At 40.5% G+C, this 21,929-nt stretch overlaps 1 protein-coding gene across 2 annotated transcripts in view; it reads left to right on the top strand.

Moving 5' to 3' along the window:
* BTAF1 (B-TFIID TATA-box binding protein associated factor 1) overlaps nt 1–21,929 on the top strand; it is a 100,197-nt gene that overhangs the window by 76,373 nt on the left and 1,895 nt on the right. For both annotated transcript variants that reach the window (XM_008062188.2, XM_021714540.1), the window contains 12 exons: nt 5,688–5,840; nt 6,072–6,193; nt 6,296–6,463; nt 8,622–8,699; nt 8,840–8,969; nt 11,612–11,753; nt 11,843–11,973; nt 13,955–14,080; nt 16,005–16,157; nt 17,391–17,602; nt 18,890–19,049; nt 19,412–19,582. In XM_008062188.2, coding sequence (XP_008060379.2) covers nt 5,688–5,840; nt 6,072–6,193; nt 6,296–6,463; nt 8,622–8,699; nt 8,840–8,969; nt 11,612–11,753; nt 11,843–11,973; nt 13,955–14,080; nt 16,005–16,157; nt 17,391–17,602; nt 18,890–19,049; nt 19,412–19,582 — 1,746 coding nt within the window. The remainder of the gene's footprint in view (nt 1–5,687; nt 5,841–6,071; nt 6,194–6,295; nt 6,464–8,621; nt 8,700–8,839; nt 8,970–11,611; nt 11,754–11,842; nt 11,974–13,954; nt 14,081–16,004; nt 16,158–17,390; nt 17,603–18,889; nt 19,050–19,411; nt 19,583–21,929) is intronic.

The following is a 21,929-nucleotide window of genomic DNA, read 5'->3' as shown; positions in this document are numbered from 1 at the left end:
GGAAGGATCGCCGGAGCCCGGCGGGTAGAGGCTGCGGTGGCCGGGAGCGGCCACTGCATTCCAGTCTGGGCGACAGAGTGAGACTCCAACTCAAAAAACAAAAAAATCTTATCTCTTGAGCCAGGTGTGGTGGCTCACACCTGTAATCCCAGCACTTTGGGAGGCTGAGCTGAGAGGATTGCCTGAGCCCACGGACTCAAGGCCAGCCTGGGCAACATGGTGAGACCTTGTCTCCACAATAAATCAAAAAATTAGCTGGGCATGGTGGCACACACCTGTGATTCCAGCTACTTGGAAGGCTGACATGAAGGATTGCCTAAACCCAGCAGGTTGAGGCTGTGGTGGCCATGAACCTGCACTCCATTCCTGGGCAACAGAGTGAGACTCCAACTTAAAAAAAAAAAAAAAATCTAATCTCTTAGCAGTGTCCACGTGTACAGTACAACAGAAACCCCCTATCTTTCTGGCATCAGGGACCAGTTTTGTTGAAGACAGTTTTTCCACAGATGGGGAGATCGTCAGGCATTAGATTCTCATAAGGAGCATGCAGCTTAGATCCTCTGCATGCACAGATCACACTAGGAGGGTTCACGCTCCTATGAGAATCTAATACTGCTGATGGTCTGACAGAAGGCCGAGCTCCACTCACCCGCCACTCACCTCCTGCTATGCAACAGGCCTCAGACTGCTGCTGGCCCCTGGCCCCAGAGGCTGAGGATTCCTGCATACAATATTATTAACTGCATGTGCAGTAGATTAACCATGCTGTGCAGTAGATCCATAGAATGTATTCATCTTATCTATCTATTTATTTATTTATTTGAGTTGGGATCTCACTCTGTTGCCTAGGCTGGAGTGCAGTGGCACATTCACAGCCACCACCACCTCAACCTCCTGGGCTCAGATAATCCTTCACCTCAGCCTTTCAAGTAGCTGGAAACACAGGAGCACAAGGACATTAAAATATACTCTGCTATGTCCCGCTAACTTTTTGGTTTATTGTAGCAATAAGGTCTCACCAAGTTGCCCAGGCAGGTTTTGAACTCTTGGGTTCAGGCAGTCCTTTCACCACCTCCCCCCAAATTGCTGGCATCACAGGCATGTGCCACCACACCCAACCTTAGTCTGTTTAAACGAAACTTTGTAACCAATATCTCCCCATTTCCCCTCCGTCTCCCTCCCACCTAGACCCTGGCAACCACTGTTCTACTCTTTGCTTCTGTGATTTTGTCTTTTTAGATTCCACATATAAGTGAGATCACTCAATATTTGTCTTTCTGTGCCTGGCTTGTTTCCCTTAGCATATGTCATTCAGATTCTCCATGTTGTCCCAAATGACAGAATTTCTTTTTTCTCTCTGGCTGAATAGTATTCTGTGGTATCCATTCATCACATCAACGCACACTTAGGTTGATTCCACGTCTCGGCTATTGTGAATGATGCAATAAACACCGGCGTGCGGATATCTCTTCAACATACTGATTTCATTTCCTTGGGATATATACCAGAAGTGGGATTGCTAGATCATATGGTAGTTCTATTTTTAATTTGGGTTTTTTTTTATAGGAACACCCATGCTGTTTTCCATGATGTTGTACTCATCCCCACCAACAGTATGCAGGGCTTCCCCTTTCTTCACGTCGTCCCCAATGTGTGTTCTCTTTTGTCTTTTAATAATTGATATTCTAGCAATTGTGAGATGATATCTCATAGTGATTTTAATTTGTATTTCCCTAATAATGAATGATTTTGAGCATTTTTTCATGTACACATTGGCTCTTTGTATGTCTTTTGAGAAATGTCTTTTCAAGTCCTTTCCATTTTAATCTGGTTGTTTCTACTGAGTTGCTTGGGTTCATTTTATATTTTAGATATTGACACCTTATTAGACTTATGGTTCACAAGTAACTTTTTCCCATTTTATTGATTGTCTCTTCACTCTGTTAATTGTTTCCTTTGCTCAGAAGCTTTTTGGTTTGATGCAGTCCCATTTGTCTATACAGGTTGAGCATCCCTTCTCCAAAATGCTTGGGACCAGAAGTGTTTTTGATTTTTTTTTAATGTTTACATTACATTTATCAGATAAGCATCCCTAATCTGAAAATGAGAAATCTGAAATGCTCCAATGAGCATGTTTTTCAAATGTCTTGTTGGCACTCATAAAGTTTTGGATTTTTGAATTTGAGTTCAGCCTGAACTTCGATTCTGCTTCCTGTGCTTTGGGGTCATAGCCAAAAAAAAAAAGGTTGCCCAGACCAATACCAAGGAGGCATCTCCTTACGTTTCATTCTAGTAATTTTACAGTTTCAGGCCTTACATTGAAGTCTTTCATCCATTATGACCTGATTTTTGTATATTGTGTAAGATGTAAGGATCCAGTTTCACTCTTCTTGCGCGTGGCTATCCAGGTTTCCTAACACTATTTATTGAAGAGACTATCCTTTCCCAGTGAGTGTTCTTGGTTCCTTTGTTGAAGATCAATTAACTGTAATTGCGTGGATTTATTTCTGGGGTCTCTATTCTGTTCCATTGATCTATATCTGTTTTTAAGCCAGTATCATGCTGTTTTGATTACTATATCTTTGCAGTATATTTTGAAATCAGGTAGTGTAATCCCTCCAGCTTTTCTTCCTTTTGTTCAAGATTGCTTTGGCTATTTGGAGTCTTTTGTGGTTCCATATGAGTTTTAGGATTGTTTTCCCTATTTCTATGAAAAATACCACTGGAATTTTTATAAGGATCGCATTAAATCTGTAGATTGTTTTGGATAGTATGAATATTTTAACAATACTAGTTCTTCCAATCCACAAACATTTTTTCCACTTATTTATTTTCATTTATGTGTGTCTCCTTCAGTTTCTTTCATTAATTTTTGTAGTTTTCAGTGTATAGATCTTTCACTTCCTTTGTTAAGTTTATTCTTAAGTATTTTATTTTTTTGATGCTATTGTTGATAGGATTGTTTTCTTTATTTCTTTTTTTGGATAGCTATGCCAAGACCTCTTACACTCTTAAAAATTGAAGACAACAAAGAGCTCATGATATTTTCTGTAATAGAAATTAAAGCTGGGACATTTTTTTTAAAGCATTTAAATAACAAACTAATTACATGTTACCATAGTTAACTTCTTTGATGAAAAGTAACTTTTTTTTTTGAGTCAGAGTCACACTCTTGCCCAGGCTGGAGTGCAGTGGCATGTTCATGGCCACCACAGTGTTGACTTACTGGGCTCAGGCGATCCTTCACCTCAGCCTTTCCGGTAGCTAGAACTACAGGCATGCGCCACCACACCCAGCTAATTTTTAAATTATGTATTGTAGAGGGGAGGTTTTGCCAAGTTGCCCAGGCTGGTCTCAAACCAGTGGGCTCAAGCAATCTTCTCGCCTCCTCCTCCCAAAGTGTTGGGATTACAGGCGTGAGCCACCATGCCCGGCAAGTAATTTCTAAAACAATAAGTGAGAAGAGTGACATTGTTTTATATTCTTGCATATTTCTTTTATGTCTGGTTTAATGGTAGATACCTGAATTCTCATATTTGCTTAAGCATTTAGTCTGTTGTTTTGGTTGAGATATATGAAGAAAGTCTAGTCTCACATAGATAGGTAATTAGAATTAAAGCAATATTATGACACACTTCTCAAATAGTTGTGGATATTCTTTTATCTGAAAAGATAAGGTTTTTAGAAAATTATGTGTCATGTAAAATCTAAAATCTCATTAATGAATGTTTCATATTCTCTAAATGAAATTCATTAAAATTCATTGTTTTATCTTACACTTTTGAATGTCTTTACTCATACATGTTTTGTAATATTATGCATTTTTCATTTAGAAAATATCAGCTAACTGAGCTAATTGAATTTTCTCAGGTTGATTTAAAAATCATACCTATTAATGTCACCAGTGGAAAATTGCTCTTATTGGGAAGCTGTTGATTTCTCTTGAAAACTTGAATTTTATCTGTGGCAACAAGTATATCACTTGTTTTCCTTGGCGTGACAGTTTCAGTTTTGAGATGTCAGCCAGATACCAAAGTCAGAATAACCATAGTTTGTTGATTCTTTCAAGTAAAATGTTATTCCATTAAAAAATGGCAATCAGGCCAGGTGCCAGTGTCCCACACCTATAATCCCAGCACTTTAGGAGACTGAGGCAGGAAGATTGCTTGAGCATAGGAGTTTGAAGCCAATGTGGGCAACATAGTGAGATCTCCTCTCTATAAAAAAAATGTAAAAATTGGCCCTATGTGGTGGCACGTGCTTGTAGTCCCAGCAACTCAGGAGGCTGAGATGGAAGGATTGCCTGAGCCCAGGACGTGGAGGCTGCAGTGAACTGGTACTGTACCACTGCATTCCAGCCTGGAACAGAGTGAGATCCTGACTCAAAAAAAAAAAGTCTATCTTAATGTACAGTTCATCTAAAGGGAATAATTCTTTGATATTACCTAGTTTAGTAATCATAAATCTTTATTTTAAGAATATGATCAACCAACAATGAAACATATGGCTGGATACATCCAGGATAGATATGTGAACACCACAAAGTTGTCAAGGAAATTCTTGGAGTATTAAAAACTTCAGATTTTTTTTTAATGGCTAGTTCCGCTCACAGTTTAAACAGTGTCACAAGTGCTTTTCCTCAAAATGTTGTGCTTTGTTTGATAAGTGGTAGACGTGCTTTACGTTCATATCGCGTTTGTCTCACAGAATGTTACATAGAGTTGAGATTTAATAAAATTAATCATTGTTGCTGCTTTATCCAAAACATTGTTAAGTAAAACTGGCTGTGTGAAAGAGTGCTAGTGCATGGCTGTGAGGAATGTCGTTACTACTGGGACACTTTGGTGCCTCTGCCTTGATTCTTTCTGAGGGGTGGGCGCTTTTCCCCACCGTAACTTCTGCACCATCCGTGCAAATGTCAACATAGTGAATAAAAAGCAAATCATCGGCTGGGCATGGTGGCTCAAGCCTGTAATCCCAGCACTTTGAGAGGTAGAGGCAAGAGGATTGCCTGAGCTCAGGAGTTCGAGACCAGCCTGAGCAACGTGGCGAGGCCTCGTCTCTACGATAAATCAAAAAATCAACCGGGCATGGTGGCACATGCCTTTGATTCCAGTTACTTGGAAAACTGAGGTGGAAAAATCACCTGATCCCAGCAGGTCGAGGCTGCGGTGACTGTAAGCGTGCCACTGCACTCCAGCCTGGACAAGAGTGAGACTCAGACTCAAAAAAACAAAAAAAGTAAATCATAAATAAAATAGTTGAAAATGGCCAGGTGTGGCAGCTCAGCCTGTAATCCCAGCACTTTGGGAGACTGAGGCAAGAGGTTTGCCTGAGCCTGGGGTTCGAGACCAGCCTGGGCAACTTGGCAAGACCGCACCTCCACAACAAATCAAAAAATAAGCTGGGTGTGGTAGTGCACACTTGCAGTTCCAGCTACTTGGAAGGCTGAGGTGGAAGGATCGCCTAAGCCCAGCAGGTTGAGGCTATGGTGGCCATGAGCGTGCCACTGCACTCCAGCCTGGGCAACAGAGTGAGACTCCAACTCAATAAATACAGAAATAAAGTTATATAGATTTCAGATTTTTCTGTGTATTTGTTTTGCTAAAACTTGAAATTATTTGATACATCTAAGAATGAAAAATTGTGAATAAATAGTTTTAATACACATTAAAAAATCATTTTAGGCAGGCATTCCAGACCCTCCAAACATGTCAGAAGAATTAATCCAATTGAAAGCAAAGGAGAGACACTTTTTGGAGCAATTGTTAGATGGGAAAAAATTGGAAAATTATAAAATTCCAGTACCAATCAATGCTGAACTCAGAAAATATCAGCAGGTAACTTTTATACTTATCTTTAAAATAGGAATAGTAACTTTTCCTTTCAATATATTTTGAAGAGCTTTTAAAAATTGATGTAATAAAAATCTTGTGTGTAGTGTCTTATGCCCATTTATTTCTCTTTTGTCCATGTGAAGATTTTTGATCTATGCAAACATGTTTTTTATAAGAAAATTTTTTATGGTCTGTTAACATTTATAATTTTTCTCTTGCTTCCCAACCTTACAGGATGGTGTGAACTGGTTAGCATTTCTTAATAAGTATAAACTTCATGGAATTCTATGCGATGACATGGGTTTAGGGAAAACTTTACAGTCCATCTGCATTCTCGCAGGAGATCATTGTCACAGGTAATTTAAAATGTTATTCTAAAATAAGTTTCCAGATTTATATTCCAGATTCTGAGAAATATAAACAAGTTGGCTAATTTATTGTGTTTTGCTGTCACGAAGGGCCCAGGAGTATGCAAGATCAAAACTGGCAGAATGTATGCCACTGCCTTCCTTGGTAGTGTGTCCGCCAACGTTAACAGGACACTGGGTGGATGAAGTAGGTAAATTTTGCTCCAGAGAGTACCTCAATCCATTGCACTATACTGGGCCACCCACTGAAAGAGCAAGGTAAGACCTGTACAGCAAGAAAATGTTTAGCCTTTTTGTCCTAGGGAGTTTGGAAGAATAAAATTTGCTAAAAGTGAATCTGATTAGCTGTTTTTGCTGTGTGACATAGGAACTTACTCAGCTTACTTAAGAAAAGTGAGTGTACTTTGGGTAGATGCAGTCAGTGAGGGTCACCAAAATTCAGGGACTTTAGACATTGTACAGGAAGTTGAGCTTTCTTGAGTATTACAGCTGGGAACCACAAGAAGCAAAAGCCATTCGATATGCCCCTTTTGTGGCCATAGTATCGCATTGGTGCCTCTGTTGTGTCCTCATTCTCTGCCCACTTCCCTAAGAGTTCTCCTTTGAGTCAGGCACGGTGGCACATACCTGGCGTTCCAGCTGTTCAGGAGGTGGAGGCAAGAGGATTGCTTGAGTCCAGGAGTTCAAGGCCAGCCTGGATAACATAATGAGACAACTTGACTGGGCGCGGTGGCTCACGCCTATAATCCTAGCATGTTACCTGAGCCCTCGGGTTCAAGACCAGCCCTGGGTTCAAGACCAACTTGGCAAGACCTCATCCCTACAGTAAACTTAAAAAATTTTAAAAATTAGCCGGGCATGGTGGCACATGCCTGTAGCTCCTTGGAAGGCTGAGATGGAAGGATTGCCTGAGCCCAGCAGGTCAAAACTGCAGTGGCCATGAGCGTGCCAGTGCACTCCAGCCTGGGTGACAGAGTGAGACCGACTCAAAAACAAAACAAAATGAAAAACTAGACAAAGGGAAGCTCACTGACTGATTCCAGCTTATTTTTTAAAGGTCAGATAGTCATAGCTTGTTCTTAGACTTGTTCATACACTTGCTGCTCTTCTGTGTTATAATAGCTAACATTATTTACTAAATAAGTTATTATTTAAACTTTCAGTTTTAGTATTGAGCACTTACTGGCTAGCCACTATTCTAAGCAGTTGTAAAATTGTGTATTGCGTGTTCTCACAATCACCTTGTGAGGTATTAGTACACTTTTTTGTTTTTGAGTCAGAGTCTCACTCTGTCACCTAGGCTTGAATGAAATGGCATGCTCACGGCCACTGCAGATTTGACCTACTGGGCTCAGGCGATCCTTCTACTTCAGCCTTCCAAGTAGCTGGAACTATAGGCGTATACTACCATGCTCAGCTGGTTTCTTGATTTTTGTAGAGATGAGAACTCACCAAGTTGCCCAGGCTGGTCTCAGGCAATCTTTCACCTCCCAAAGTGCTGGGATTATAGGCATGAGTACTCTTGTTCCAGTTTGGAGATAAGGAGCCTAAGGCATGGGCCTGGGTCCAATGTCACTCAGCTAATTAAGTGAACAGTGAGGATTTGAACGGTCAGGCACCTCAAAAGCTTGTACCCTGGAGCAGTTTAGTCTAGTGCCTCTTAGAATTCATTCTTTTGTAAGTGATAGAAATTCAGCTCCAACTAGTTGAAGCAAATAGGAAATTCATTAATTCACTAACTTGAGAATTTCAGGAGTGAGTTCTTGTTTCAGTCACATCTAGATCACTCACATTCTTCCTCCCCATAAATAACTTGTTGTATTACCAGTCTCTATTGGGCTTCAGTCTTCAGGTGGCAGAAAAGATGACCACTGGCAGTCTCCAGTCCACATTCTCCTAGTTTCTCAGCTATAGTAAACACACCATGCCACTTCCATCCTGTTTATCAATACTAGACATGACTGATTAGCTTTGTGTGGGTCATGCTCCCCAACCAGCCCTTTTGATCAGGGTATAAAATGTTGTGAATAAGCTCAGACTGGTTTAAATGCTTCATCTCTTTGGTGATTATGAGGCCATGTGATTGATACTTCCCTTGCACCCCTCAGAACAACATGGATGGTAAAGGAATAGTGCCCCCAAGGAAGAGATGTTGGCAGATAAGTTAACTTGCCCACCACGTTTTCAGTCTGGTGTTCATCTCTTTTCTAATCAGACCAGGTAGCACACAGCTGAGTCATAAGAGAAAAAGCCGTTCAGTGAGTAGGGTCAATACAGAGTCAGCAGAAGAGAGTGCTGGGCTTGGCAGGCCGATCCAAAGCACTTTATACAACGGAAGCTGTGGTTTCACCTTTGAAATTGTATTGAAAACTTTTCAGAATCCTTGTTTCCTAACTGTATTTCTTTCTAAATAAAGGTTGCAGCATCAAGTAAAAAGGCACAATCTGATCGTGGCTTCATATGATGTTGTGAGGAATGACATAGATTTTTTTAGGTAAGAGTTAACATTTTCTCTTCAGAAGAACCTCCACATCAAAGTTGAGGACCCTTAACATTTTCCTGTTTTCAAGATATTTCAAATAGTTCCTAACATATGGTAAAAGATAGTAAAATGTTCTATTTATTCTCCCTTAGAAATATTAAATTTAACTACTGTATTCTTGATGAAGGCCATGTCATCAAAAATGGAAAAACAAAGTTGTCAAAAGCAGTAAAACAACTGACTGCTAATTATAGGATTATTCTTTCTGGAACACCAATTCAGGTATTTTCTATTCTTCCTATTAAAATGTGTGTGTGTGTGTGTGTGTGTGTGTGTGTGTGTGTGTGTGTATACATATGTATGCCAGGTGCAGAGTAGGTTTGGTATTTGGCAGTGAGTTAAAGAAGGTTTTTTTAGTTTATAGGAATGATCATTTCCCAGTAATTATAGTGCTTATTTAATGGTTTAGTTGCTATATAGCAATATCTGAACAAACCAGGTTTTAAAAGTCATATTTAAAGTTTAACTTTAGGCTGGGTGCAGTGGCTCATACCTATAATCCCAGCACTTTGGGAGGCAGAGGCGAGGGGATTACCTGAGCCCAGGAGTTCAAGACTAGCCTGGGCACATAGCAAGACCTCGTCTCTACAATAAATCAAAAATATTAGCCAGACGTGCTGGTGTGTACCTGTGGTTCCAGCTACTTGAAAGGCTGAGGTGGAAGGACTGCATGAGCCCAGCAGGTGAAGGCTGCAGTGGCCATGAGCATGCCACTGCACTCCAGTCTGGGCGACAGAGTAAGACTCCGACTTAGAAAGAAAACTAAAAACAAAATCTAATTTTAGGCCATGTCAATAGAAGTCTTGTGTTGAAAGTATGGAAGACGTAAGTAAGACTCTGCTGCACGCTGGTCGTCCTCCTTCTGTAGTAGCACACCACAGCCTGATACAGCATGGCAAAGCTAGCACTGAGTCAAAGGCAAATTCATCTTATGAAGTGTGAATTCCTGATGTCAGGAGGCAGTTGAAGGGAGGCAACCGTAGAAGTTCATCTTGGAAAAGGAAGGAGGCCAGTGAGTGAGTAGGTGTCTCCAGGCACCTTTGAGTGAGTCTGTTGTCCTCCAGAGGAATTGGTTGCAGATGCTCACATCCAGCGTGGACAGCTGGGTCTGCTGGGAAGAGACCCTCAAACAATCTCCAGTTAGTTAGGGAATAAACCAGTTTCCTGCCAACTTTAGTCATTGATGACTCTTTATTTACGTACCTATTGCTTTTAAACTTATTTTTGGTGATCAACTGTTTATTAAAAGGGTTAGTATTTTGTCCTTTAAGTGGACACTACAGATTTTAATAAAATAATTGCAAGCCTTTTTTTTTTTTGAGTTGGAGTCTCACTCTGTCGCCCAGACTGGAGTGCAGTGGCCGCTCCTGGCCACCACAGCCTCGACCTGCTGGGCTCCGGCTATCCTTCCACCTCAGCCTTCTGAGTAGTCGGAATTACAGGCACTCGCTACCACACCCGGCTGATTTTTTTGATTTAGTGTAGAGATGAGGTCTCACCAAGTTGCCCAGGCGGATCTTGAACGCACGGGCTCAGGCAATTCACTCACCTTGGCCTCCCAAAGCGCGGGATTACAGGCTGAACCACCAAGCCCGGCCCTTTTTTACTTTAAATATACTTTTAAAAAGTATATCTAAAAGGGAATGCCAGGCGCAGTAGCTCACACCAATAACCCCAGCACTTTGGGAGGCCCAGGTGAGAGGATTGCCTGAGCCTGCAGGTTCAAGACCAGCCTGGGCAACTTGGCGAGACCTCATCTCTGTAATAAATCAAAAAATTAGCCAGGCATGGTGGCACATGCCTGTACTTCCAGCTACTTGGAAGGCTGAGGCAGAAGGATCACCTGAGCCCAGCAGGTCAAGGCTGCAGTGGCCGAGAGTGTGCCACTGCACTCTAGCCTGGGTGACAGAGTGAGACGCCAACTCAAAAAAATAATAATAATAAAAGGGAAAAAAAACTTTAGGCTTTAATTATCAAGACTTACTGTGTTTCCATTTAAAACTATGTGGAAACGCTGTAGTAATTTAAACAGGTTTTTGCTGTTATAGTTCATACATCAAAAGAAGTATAGTTTCCATTTGTTTGTTTAAAGGCCTTCTTTCCCCCCACCCCTGAACAAGGTAGTTCTGGACCCATAAGGTGGATTTTCTCACTGCAAAGCCACGGTGGCCCAGAGTCCGGAGGCAAAGCCTGAGTAGGGCTAGAAAGGTGTCTGAATGGGAGGACGGCTCAGCATGGAGAGCATGCCGAGCAGGCTGAGGAGGCGGGATCTGGAAGGGGAAAGGGGAAGAGGCTACCTGGGGATCATACCTGTTGGGAGGTCATCCAAGATGAATAAGTGCTGATTCCTCTCCCTCCCCCCCCATGAAATTTCAGTGGTAGAATTGAAAAGAATCTGTGCCTTTGCTTTGTGACCCATAAATACTGATGGGCTTGACTTACAGCCAGATTTTCAGAGTTTGTTGTTGTTATTGGTGAAGTGGTAATATTGGCCAAATTCCTTAAATCTTGATGTTGATTTCAATGTCAAAGATAAATTAAAAGAATCAGAAACTTACTCATCTTTCTGCTCTTCTATTTACTCCTTTGTAGATTCCAGTGGTAGGGTATAAAAACTATGGACCAAGGCTTATTCTGGTCGAGGAGACTTGAAGATTTTCCTCTAATAGGATAGAATATTTTCTCCAAGAATACTGACTTGAATTTTTCACACTAAAATAGAGACTTATACCATATACCTAAAATTGTAATGATTTATCTTTTATTTATATCATCATAGTGGGCTTTTATCAATGTTCCATTTTTCAAGTGTAAGGAAATAATCCCAGCACAAAAGATAATTCCTGTTCCTTTTTTATATTCAGAACAACGTTTTGGAGCTGTGGTCACTGTTTGATTTCCTCATGCCAGGATTTTTGGGTACCGAACGCCAGTTTGCTGCTCGATATGGTAAACCTATATTAGCAAGTAGGGATGCCAGAAGCTCCAGTCGAGAACAGGAAGCAGGTATGAAAGAGAAACAATTATGAACCCTGTGTATGTGATTATAATCTGTACTTAACTTCTTCAAAGCTGTTTTCTCTTATTGTTAACAGGTGTTCTTGCTATGGATGCACTGCACCGCCAAGTCCTGCCATTTCTTTTGAGAAGAATGAAAGAAGATGTTTTGCAGGATCTCCCACCTAAAATCATTCAAGACTATTATTGTACTCTTAGTCCTCTGCAGGTTAGGAACCTGGTGATTGCTGTTGTTAGTGTTATGTTTATTAACAGAATATTTTGTAAAAGCCATAAAAGTATTGAGTAAAGGGGCTTAGCCTTTGACTTCTCACTCTAACCTGGTTTCCCTAACCTTTAGGATTATTGTGTTTGGAACAGGCATAGATGAGGCCTAAGTAAATCTGGTTACATTTGTGGATATGAGTTTGAATGTGTGCATTTTGACTATAGCATTAAAGCAAAATCCAGTATCATAGTTCCTTTCTTAGATGTCATAACTGAAAAGGTCACAGGCTAAATTGATAAGGAAATAAGCCAATGTTTATAAAGGCCAAAAGTCTGCCTGTGAATGTTGTCGTATCATCTTCACAACAGAGTTATAGGTATAATCCCCATTTTTGCAAATAAAGTGACTCTCAGAAAAGTTAAATAGCTTGCTTAAAGTTATAGAATTAAGATACAGTTGTGCATCCTTAACCACAGGGATAATTTCTGAGAAATACATCGTTAGGGCATTTCATCATGCAGACATCAAGTATACCTGTACAGGCATAGATGGTATTGCCTATTGCTCCTAGGCTGCAACATGTACAGCATATTACTGTATTGAGTCCTGTAGGCAGTAGTAACACAAAGGCAATTTGTGTATCTAAACATAGAAAAGGTACAGCAAAAGTATGGTATTTATAATCTTACACGATTGCTATTGCATATGCACAGTCCATCGTTGGCCGGTACATCCTTAAGTGGCGCATGACTCGATGTCCAAACCTTGATCACTGGGACCTCATCCCCTTTTAAGGATCATTATGTTGTCTGCAATTGTTTGAAATAACTTTTGTCCTCTGCACAGTTCTGATTTCATACATCTAAATCAGAGATCAAAAAAAATGGATGGCGAGCCCTTCTTTGTACTTTCTAAGGGACTAAGTGGAAACTGTCCCTTGTCTTAGTAAGACATGGCTTCTGTGTCATAATTTTCTTTTTGAGTATTTGTTTTATACTCTAGGTTTTTATGCGTCAAATCTATTTCAGTATCAGGAGTTGATTTGGTATGGTCCCATGAATAGAAGATACACCCAGCAATGCTACTTTTCTCCTCCTCCAGTGTATACATAGTTAACTCATTAGCTGTTACTGATCTATTCAATGTGGGTTTAGTGGGCAGGATACTAGTCTAGAGGCTGAGAGCTCTGTGATTTTTCTAGACACTCTACCTCATCTCTCGGGCCCCTGTACCTTCATTTCCAAAAATAGAATTATTATTTCTTGAAAGGAGTAATGAGATGAAAACTTTTTAAAGTAGGTACAGTAAAGAAAAGAGGCCATATGAAAAAATCTGGTGATTACTGGTGATGGTACTATCATGTAGCATAAAACACAGTAATCTGGAGGAAGGGCACTCCAAAGGGAAGTGGCATTTTGGCTTTGATTAGAGTTCACAGGTTTTTTACTCTCTGGTTTCGTCCTTTAGCTCTCTAGATTTTCTTCCCTTTCACATTATTTTAGCATGTACGAGGCAGGAACCCAAACCCCCAGGTAATACTTGAAGCTTGATCTATGTTCCCCTTTTAGGCTAGCAGTAACATTCTTTTAAAATGTGGTCTCTTGGAACATACTTAGAGGGTCTTGATCACATAACTTCATTTAAGGAAGATTTTTCTCATTTATTTGTAGGGGTTCAAGTTCTCTTTTATTGGTCATGTGTTTTCCTGAAGCGTGGAAAAATTGAGTTTAGGACTATCTGACTAGTATTTTTTTATATTTTAGCAGTCAAATTGAGTGTGTTTATACTTGTTTTCTAAATGGAATTTTAAAGAAATTTACCAAGGTACAGTACATACTCTGTAATATCATTAGTGAACTGTAGGTATCATTTGTTTTCATTAATGAAGACTGATTTAAATTATTGTTGTTATTGGCTTTTGCTAGTTATGTATTTTGAACAGCTGAAAACACACTCAGTTTTCATGGGGGTGCTTTTACAGATTCAGCTCTATGAAGATTTTGCTAAGTCTCGTGCCAAGTGTGATGTTGATGAAACAGTGTCTTCAGCTGCACTTTCTGAGGAACCTGAAAAACCAAAGCTTAAAGCTACAGGCCATGTATTCCAGGTATAGATTACAGTCCAGTTTTTAAATGTTGAAGAATGTTGTTCAGTGAGGCAGTTTTATATGGAACACTGAGATGCGGGTTTATTTAAATTTGTTTCAGTGTTTTTTTTTAATTGAAAATAAGTTAAAATACCTATCTAATATCAGTAAGTGCCTTTATATTAAAAGTAAATGTACAAAATGCTATATCTGTATGTTACACGAAAAGGGTCTTAGAACAGAATGTTTTGCTTTTTCATTTAAAAAATAACACCTACCACATGGCAGTAATTTTTTGAAAGTCTAGGGTTGCATAAAGCAGTGCATAAAACAGACAGACTTCTTCCCTGGTAGAGATGAAAAATAAATAAGTAAAATATCTGTTAGTAAGAGAAAATGAAGCAGAGGATGGGGTAATAGAGTATCGGAGTTCCTGGTAGGTTGTAGTTTCTTAGTGGAGGGGCCAGGGACTGCCACACTGAGAAGGCAACATTTGAGCAAAGATCTGAAGGTGAACTGAAGCATGCAGGGATATGGACAAGTGATTCCAGGCAGGGAATACAGACGTCTCAAGACAGATCATGCCTGTGTGTTCAAGTGAAGAGCAAATGATAAAGAGGTAGCAAGTGTCAACTCACTTTTTCTTTTCCTCTTGAGATATTGCAAGAAAACCTCCCACCAATAGATGAAATACTGAAGCATATTTAATGATAGAAGAGGAAAAGGGTGGTTCTGAAGACTTGATTTTTTTTAAGAGATGGGGTTTTGCTCTGTCACCCAGGTTGGGGTGCAGTGGTATAATCATAGCTTACTACAGCCTCGAACTCCTTGGCTCAAGTGATCTCCTGCCTTAACCTCCTGAGTAACTTGGGACTACAGGCACATGCTACCATGCCCAGCTAATTGTTTTTATTTATTTGTGCTGCCCAGGCTGGTCTTGAACTCCAGGCTTCAAGCCATCCTCCTGCCTCGGCCACCTGAGCAGCTGGAATTATAGACACGAGCCTCTCCCATAATTTTTCCCCCAACAGTTTTTGTTTGTTTGTTGTTGTTTTTGGAGACAGAGTCTCACTCTGTCGCCCAGGCTGCAGTGCAGTGGCACGCTCATGGGCACCACAACCTCAACCTGCTGGACGCAGGCAATCCTTCCGCCTCAGCCTTCCAAGTAGTTGGAACTACAGGCATGCACCACCACACCCGGCTAATTTTTTGATTTATTATAGAGACGAGGTCTCGCCATGTTGCCCACACTGGTCTCGAACCCCTGAGCTCAGACCTCCAACAGTTCTTCTCCTACTGCTCAGCAGTATGTTGAGCCTTGTAACTAGAGCTTACTAAATCAAAACTGCCAAGGGGGAGACCTAAATCATAAGCCAAGTAAGAGGCAGAAGAGAAAGAGTGTGGCTGAATCAGAGAAGAGACAAGGCTATGTAAGGTTCTGTTTCTCAGACACAACCATTTGAAACAGTCACCTGGCTCCCCACCTGTCCCCTCTTCATATCTTCTGAATCAGAAAAATATGTAGAATGGAGAGATGTTCAGGTTTGTAAGGTCCTCAAAACATTTTTATACCCACTAAAATTTGAGAATCTTTTCTTCTGAAATTGTTCCAGAAGCATCTGTCTGCATTGTCAGACACTTTGAGTGGGAAAGGGTTTTAAAGGAAGAGAAGAATAAGACACTCGTTTTCCCATGAGAAGCTTATTGTCTAGTGGGGGCAACAGACTAAACAGCACAATTCATACAAGCTATAAATATCCTCATGGAAATGTGTCCAAACTGCACAAAAATCTCAAATTAGATATTTGAACTGGTTCTTGAATGAGTAGAAGTTTGCCAAGCAAGAAGGAGAAAGGTATTCTAAATAGCATAGGAAGAGATACAAAGACACAAAATTTGTGGTGTGTAAAATGGACTTATATATACTTTTTTCCCCCTCTTAAAGGCATTACAGTACTTACGTAAACTGTGCAACCATCCAGCATTAGTCTTAACACCTCAACATCCAGAGTTCAAGAGCACCACTGAAAAACTGGCAGTTCAGAATTCTTCTCTACATGATATTCAGCATGCCCCTAAGCTCTCAGCTTTGAAACAAGTATGTATGTCTTTTTTGTGTTAGAGGTGTGTTGCACATTCCTAATGTATACAATGTTAGGTAAATTTGCTTTTCCCCAAGATTACTAATGTGTTTATATTTTTTTATTTGATTTGTTAAATTTTTGATATAGCTTTTTAAAAATTGTGGTAAAATTTATGTAGCACAAAATACGCCATTTTAACAACTTGTAAGCATGCAAATCTGTGGCACTAATTATATTTACAATGTCATACAACCATTATCATTATCCATTTCCAAAATAGTTCCATCATCCAAATGGAAATTGTACCCATCAAGCCTCCAGCCCCTGTAATCTCTAATCTACTTTCTAGCTCTATGAATTTGCCTGTCCTAAATGTTTCATAAGTGGAATCATAACATATTTGTCCTTTTGTGACTGGCTTATTTATTTATAATTTATTTATTTATAATGACCGAATAATAGTTCATTATATGGATTAACCACATTTCATTTATCCACTTATGTGTCAATGGACACTTGGGTTGTTTCTTTTTTTTTACCTTTAGGAATAATGCTGCATTGAACATTGGCTTACAAGTATCAGAGTTACTTTTTTCAATTATTTTGACTGTAGACCAAGGAGTGGAATAGCTAGGTCATACAGCAGTTATGTGCTTAACCTTGTTAGGAATTGCCAAACTATTTTCCAAAGTGGCTATACCATTCTACACTCCCACCAGCAATATACCAGTGTTCTGGTTTCTCCACATTTTTGTCAACATTTGTTAGTTTCCTTTTTTTATTATTATTATAGCCACCTTGCTAGGTGTGAAGTGATAATTCATTGTGAATTTGAGATTCCCTAATTGTACTTGCTGTGTGCAAGGCACTGAGCCGCTCTGGGAGAAAGTGGCTCCTGCCAATAAAGATCTTGGTCTACAGATGTAGAAGTAAGCTGTCATATCAAGAATCCAGGAGATCTAGCTAAGTGCATCTTTCTTTGCTGTACTTTTTATTTCTACCAAGTGAAGATACACCATTGTGGTTTTTCACACATTCTTTCATAACCCTTTGTAAACCCTTTTGCCTGTGGCATCTTCTTTGGCATTGCTTTCAAGAAACATTTATTGAGGCTCTAGGAAGCCTCAAGGAACTAAGGAAAAGGGAGAATGTTAAATCTTTTCTTGCCACGGGGAAAAATATTGGCCATAATGAGGTTGGCTATCTACTGTTAGTGAACACTTGTGTATTGATTCTTTCCTCCCAAGTTGCTGTTGGACTGTGGCTTGGGAAATGGCAGCACTTCTGAGAGTGGCACAGAGTCTGTTGTGGCCCAGCACAGGATACTGATCTTCTGTCAGCTGAAGAGCATGCTGGATATAGTAGAGCATGATCTTCTCAAACCTCACTTGCCCTCTGTCACTTACTTGAGGTTGGATGGCAGCATACCTCCTGGTCAGAGGCATTCCATTGTTTCCCGGTAAGCGACTTCTAAAACTCTGTTGTCGTAAATCATAGAGGCTGTCATATAGTGAAAGTATTATCACTTGCATAGAAGTTTGCCTTGTGGAATATTTTCATTGGCTAAATATATGCAAATGTGTTTTTATAAACTCCTTTTTAAAATGTAGAACTACAGGCATGTAATTGAGTAGTTTCCTTAGTAAGTGAAGAAGTGTGACTATATCAAGAAAGCCCTCTGAAGAGCATGAAAGAAATTTAAGGCATCAGCCAACGACAGACACAACTACCTTCCCCCTCGCCTCTTTGAGGGGGTTTGGGTGAGAGGAAGCAAACAAGTGGCTTCACTAAAATCTCTATCCTGATCTGCTGAGAACAAGTTGTAATCTGGCCCAGCCAGGGAGCAGAATTGGCGAGTGCAGCACTTACGTGTAACCTGCAACCTCTGCTTCAAAAATTTCTGGGGTTGATTTCTAAAAAATTGATTCCCAGGTTTTGTCCCAAACCTGCTGACTTCAAGAGTGGGCATTTTTAACTTGTGTCCCCAAGAGATTGTTAGGCACAATACAGTTAGAGAGCCAGGAAGGGGCTTTAGAAGCAGGCAGACCCAGGTTTGACTCCTGACTACCATGTAAGCAGTGCTCTCTTGGGCCTGTTTATCACGGACACAGCCTCAGTCTCTCTCAAATAAGGATGCTAGTAAGGCCCTTATAGAGCTGTTGAGACAAGTAAAGTACTGACCGTAAAGTCCAAAACCCATTTGCTTGGCTCAGAGTAGGAACAATAAATGGTAACTTGACATCTGCTGTTTTTAATATCAATAATAATAATAATTTTTTTCTTTGTCCTAGAAGCTACTAGATGTCTTTGTCAGTGTATTCTAGGACTAGTACAATAGCAGCAACCCTCCACACTCTCGTCTTCTGCCTTCCCTGAGTGATCTAACTGTTCCACATTCTTCTCTCTGTCCCCATACCTTAAAGGTTCACAGTTGGGTTCTGATTTAATTATAATTAGTGTTTAATTATACTTTTGCAACTTAGTCTTTATCTAATGTCATAAAACAACTCAATTGGCCTTATTTTTTCTGCTTATAAATTCCAGCAAGCTTTAGAATGCATAACTTAAGATGTTATGCATATTAGAAGGGAATATTTTGATCTTAAGTAGTTACAGATCTGTCCCGACCATGAATTTTTCCCAACAGCATTTTCATTTGTGCTCCTTAATGTTTATTAAACCGTTTCTGTTATGAGAGGCTTAGGAAGAAATGAACTAATTTTATTTTTTATATCTATACCTGTAGGTTTAACAATGATCCATCCATAGACGTTCTCTTACTTACAACTCACGTTGGTGGCCTGGGGCTTAACTTGACAGGCGCTGACACAGTGGTATTTGTGGAGCATGACTGGAATCCTATGCGAGATCTACAAGCCATGGACCGGGCCCATCGCATCGGGCAGGTAAAAGCCACCGCTCATAGGCGCAGACGTGTGCACTGGGGAAAATACTTCCCAAAAGACCAGACGCCTTGGTTCGAGTTCTTGCTCTGATATTAACAAGTGTTGTGACCTTGGGCTGATGACTTAGCTCTTCTCTAGTACCACTTCCTCATGTATAAACAGTGTTCCAGGACTAAGGAAACCTGGGTCACTGTCCAACTCTAATATTCTGTGATTTCCGCAGCCATTTTGAGTTCATGGGGCCGGCAAAATAAAAATCCAATCCTAATTAGGTAGTAAAAAGTACTTAGTACAAGTACCTAGCCCTTGACTCGGTGAACCTCAATTTGTGCTACTGTCGCTTAACTGTTCTTCTCATTCAGAAACGTGTGGTGAACGTGTACCGGCTGATAACCAGAGGAACATTGGAAGAGAAAATAATGGGGTTGCAGAAATTCAAGATGAACATAGCAAATACTGTTATCAGCCAAGAGAATTCTAGTTTGCAGAGTATGGGGACTGATCAGCTTCTTGATCTGTTTACTCTCGATAAGGTAAAGAGCTTATACAACTTGTTGTGTCTTTAATGAGTTCACAGGCTTCCTGGGGCTGCTGGGGAGCAGCAAAGGCTCCACTTTGGGAGCCACTAGATAGCGCTTGGAGGGAATCTTTGGCGCCCAGAGAAAACTCTTCGGCGTCCTACGGGATGTGGGAAGTTTTGGTTATTCGGGTTGATGTCTCCAGTGTCTTGCTTCAAGGTTTCCTTCCTTAGTCCTTTCCTGCTGAAGGACAACTCATCAATGGAGTCAGTGAGGCTCGGGGGTGGGAGTTTCTGGCTCTGCCTCCCATTGACTGGTGGCTTCAGGCAAATCGCCCTCTCTGAGCTTCTGTACCTGTTTTACTGCATGATTGTGAGGATGAAATGAAATCATATATGCAAGCACTTGGAAAAGACACCTTATATAATTCTCTGTACATAGTAGCCATTACTGGCTGGGCGCAGTGGCTCACGCCTGTCATCCCAGCACTTTGGGAGGTGGAAGCGAGAGGTTTGCCTGAGTCCAGGGGTTCGAGACCAGCCTGGGCAACTTGGCAAGACCTTATCTCTCCAATAAATCCAAAAATTATATGGGCATGGTGACATGTGCCTGTAATTCCAGTCCTTTGTGAGGCGGAGGTGAGAGGGTTGCCTGAGCCCAGGGGTTTGAGACCAGCCTAGCCAATATGGCAAGAACTCATCTCTACAATAAATTTTAAAAACAGTAGCCATTGCTCTATTGCCGATGATGGAACAACGCATCAGATAACGACCCATAATCAAAAGGATGCACCAGCTGGAAATATTAGTCAAATGTAAAACTAATAAAGTTGGATTTAAAGGCTTGCATAGGTTCAGAAAATCAGCCGCATAATCAGTATACATTATGGTGAGAAATAGTCTTATATCATGACATTAAAACTAGCTGTAATAACAGAATTGTAGGTCAGGTGCCATGTCTTAAGCCTGTGATTCCGGTACTTTTTGGAGGACTGAGGTGAAAGGATTGCCTGAGCCTGGGAATTCGAGACCCACCTGGGCAACTTGGTGAGACCTCATTTCTCCAGTAAATCAAAAACTTAGCTGGGCGTGGTAGCACATGCCTGTAGTTCCAGCTACTTGGAGGCTGAGGCGGAAGGATTGCCTGAGCCCAGTAGGTTGAGGCTGCGGTGGCCATGAGCGTGCCACTGTATTTTAGCCTGGGTGACAGGGTAAGACTCCAACTCAAAATTAATACATAAATAACAGAATTGTAGTATCCAGGTCTAAGAAACATAGTTCCACCATACTCTGTATATGTTAAACCACATGTGGAATATTTTATCTAGTTCTGGGTTCTGCATTTTTAGCGGTAGCAAATAAGCCCCCCAGGGACCAGAATGGAGGAAGGTTCCTCAGTCATGTTATATAAAGTAAAGTTGAAAGACTGAGAGATGTCTAACATAGAAAAAAGAAGGCTCCAAGAAACATTAATGTATGTCTTCAAATAGCTTTTATTTTGTTTGCAAGAATATTTTTGTGGGTGACTTTCAGTGAGCAGAACTGGATTCAAGAATGTTCCAGAGAAACGAGCTTTTGCCATAAAGGCCACTATTTGGACAACCAGAAAAATTTGAAAATGGAATATGTATTTGAATATGTCAGTGTTAGAGTTCCTTAATCTTATCTCTGTGTGGTTATATAGGAGAATGTCCTTGTTCTTAGGAATACATATTGATTTCTTTTTTGAGTTGGAGTCTTGCTCTGTCACCCAGACTGGAATGCAATGGCATGCTCCCGGACACCGCACCCTCAACCTTCTGGGCTCCAGCAATCCTTCTGCCTCAGCCTTCCAAGTAGCTGGAACTACAGGTGCACGCTACCACACCTGGCTAATTTTTTTTTTTTTAATTTATCGTAGAGACAAGGTCTCCTAAAGTTGCCTGCGTTGGTCTCGAACCCACAGGCTCAGGCAATCCACTAGCCTTGGCCTCCCAAAGCGCTGGGATTATAGGCTGAGCCACTGAACCTGGCCAACTGATTTCTATCTAGAGATAAAGAAACATAATATCTACAACTTTTTCTCAAATGGTTAGGGGAAAAAACATACCTAACTGTATTTCTAACTAACACATCCATCCATAGATACAGACGTCAACACAGAGGGAGAGAGAATGACAAAGCAGATGAGTCCCTTCTTCATTGTAATGCTCTTAAAATTCTTCCATAATTTTGAAGTTCTTTCCAAGTAAAAAACGAAAAATGATAAATTACTAGAACTATACTTTGAGATCATGAACTTCCCCGTCACTAGAAGTGTTCAACTCTGTTGCATAAGTGCAGTGTTAGGAACAAATGTGATATTTTTTTTTTTTTTTTAGTTG

Source organism: Carlito syrichta, unplaced genomic scaffold (assembly GCF_000164805.1).
Source record: "Carlito syrichta isolate Samal-C Ts95f unplaced genomic scaffold, Tarsius_syrichta-2.0.1 Scaffold305661, whole genome shotgun sequence".
NCBI classification, from domain to species: Eukaryota; Metazoa; Chordata; class Mammalia; order Primates; family Tarsiidae; genus Carlito; species Carlito syrichta.
The sequence above is the reverse complement of the archived record's forward strand: the minus strand, read 5'-3'. Positions and strand labels throughout refer to the sequence as shown.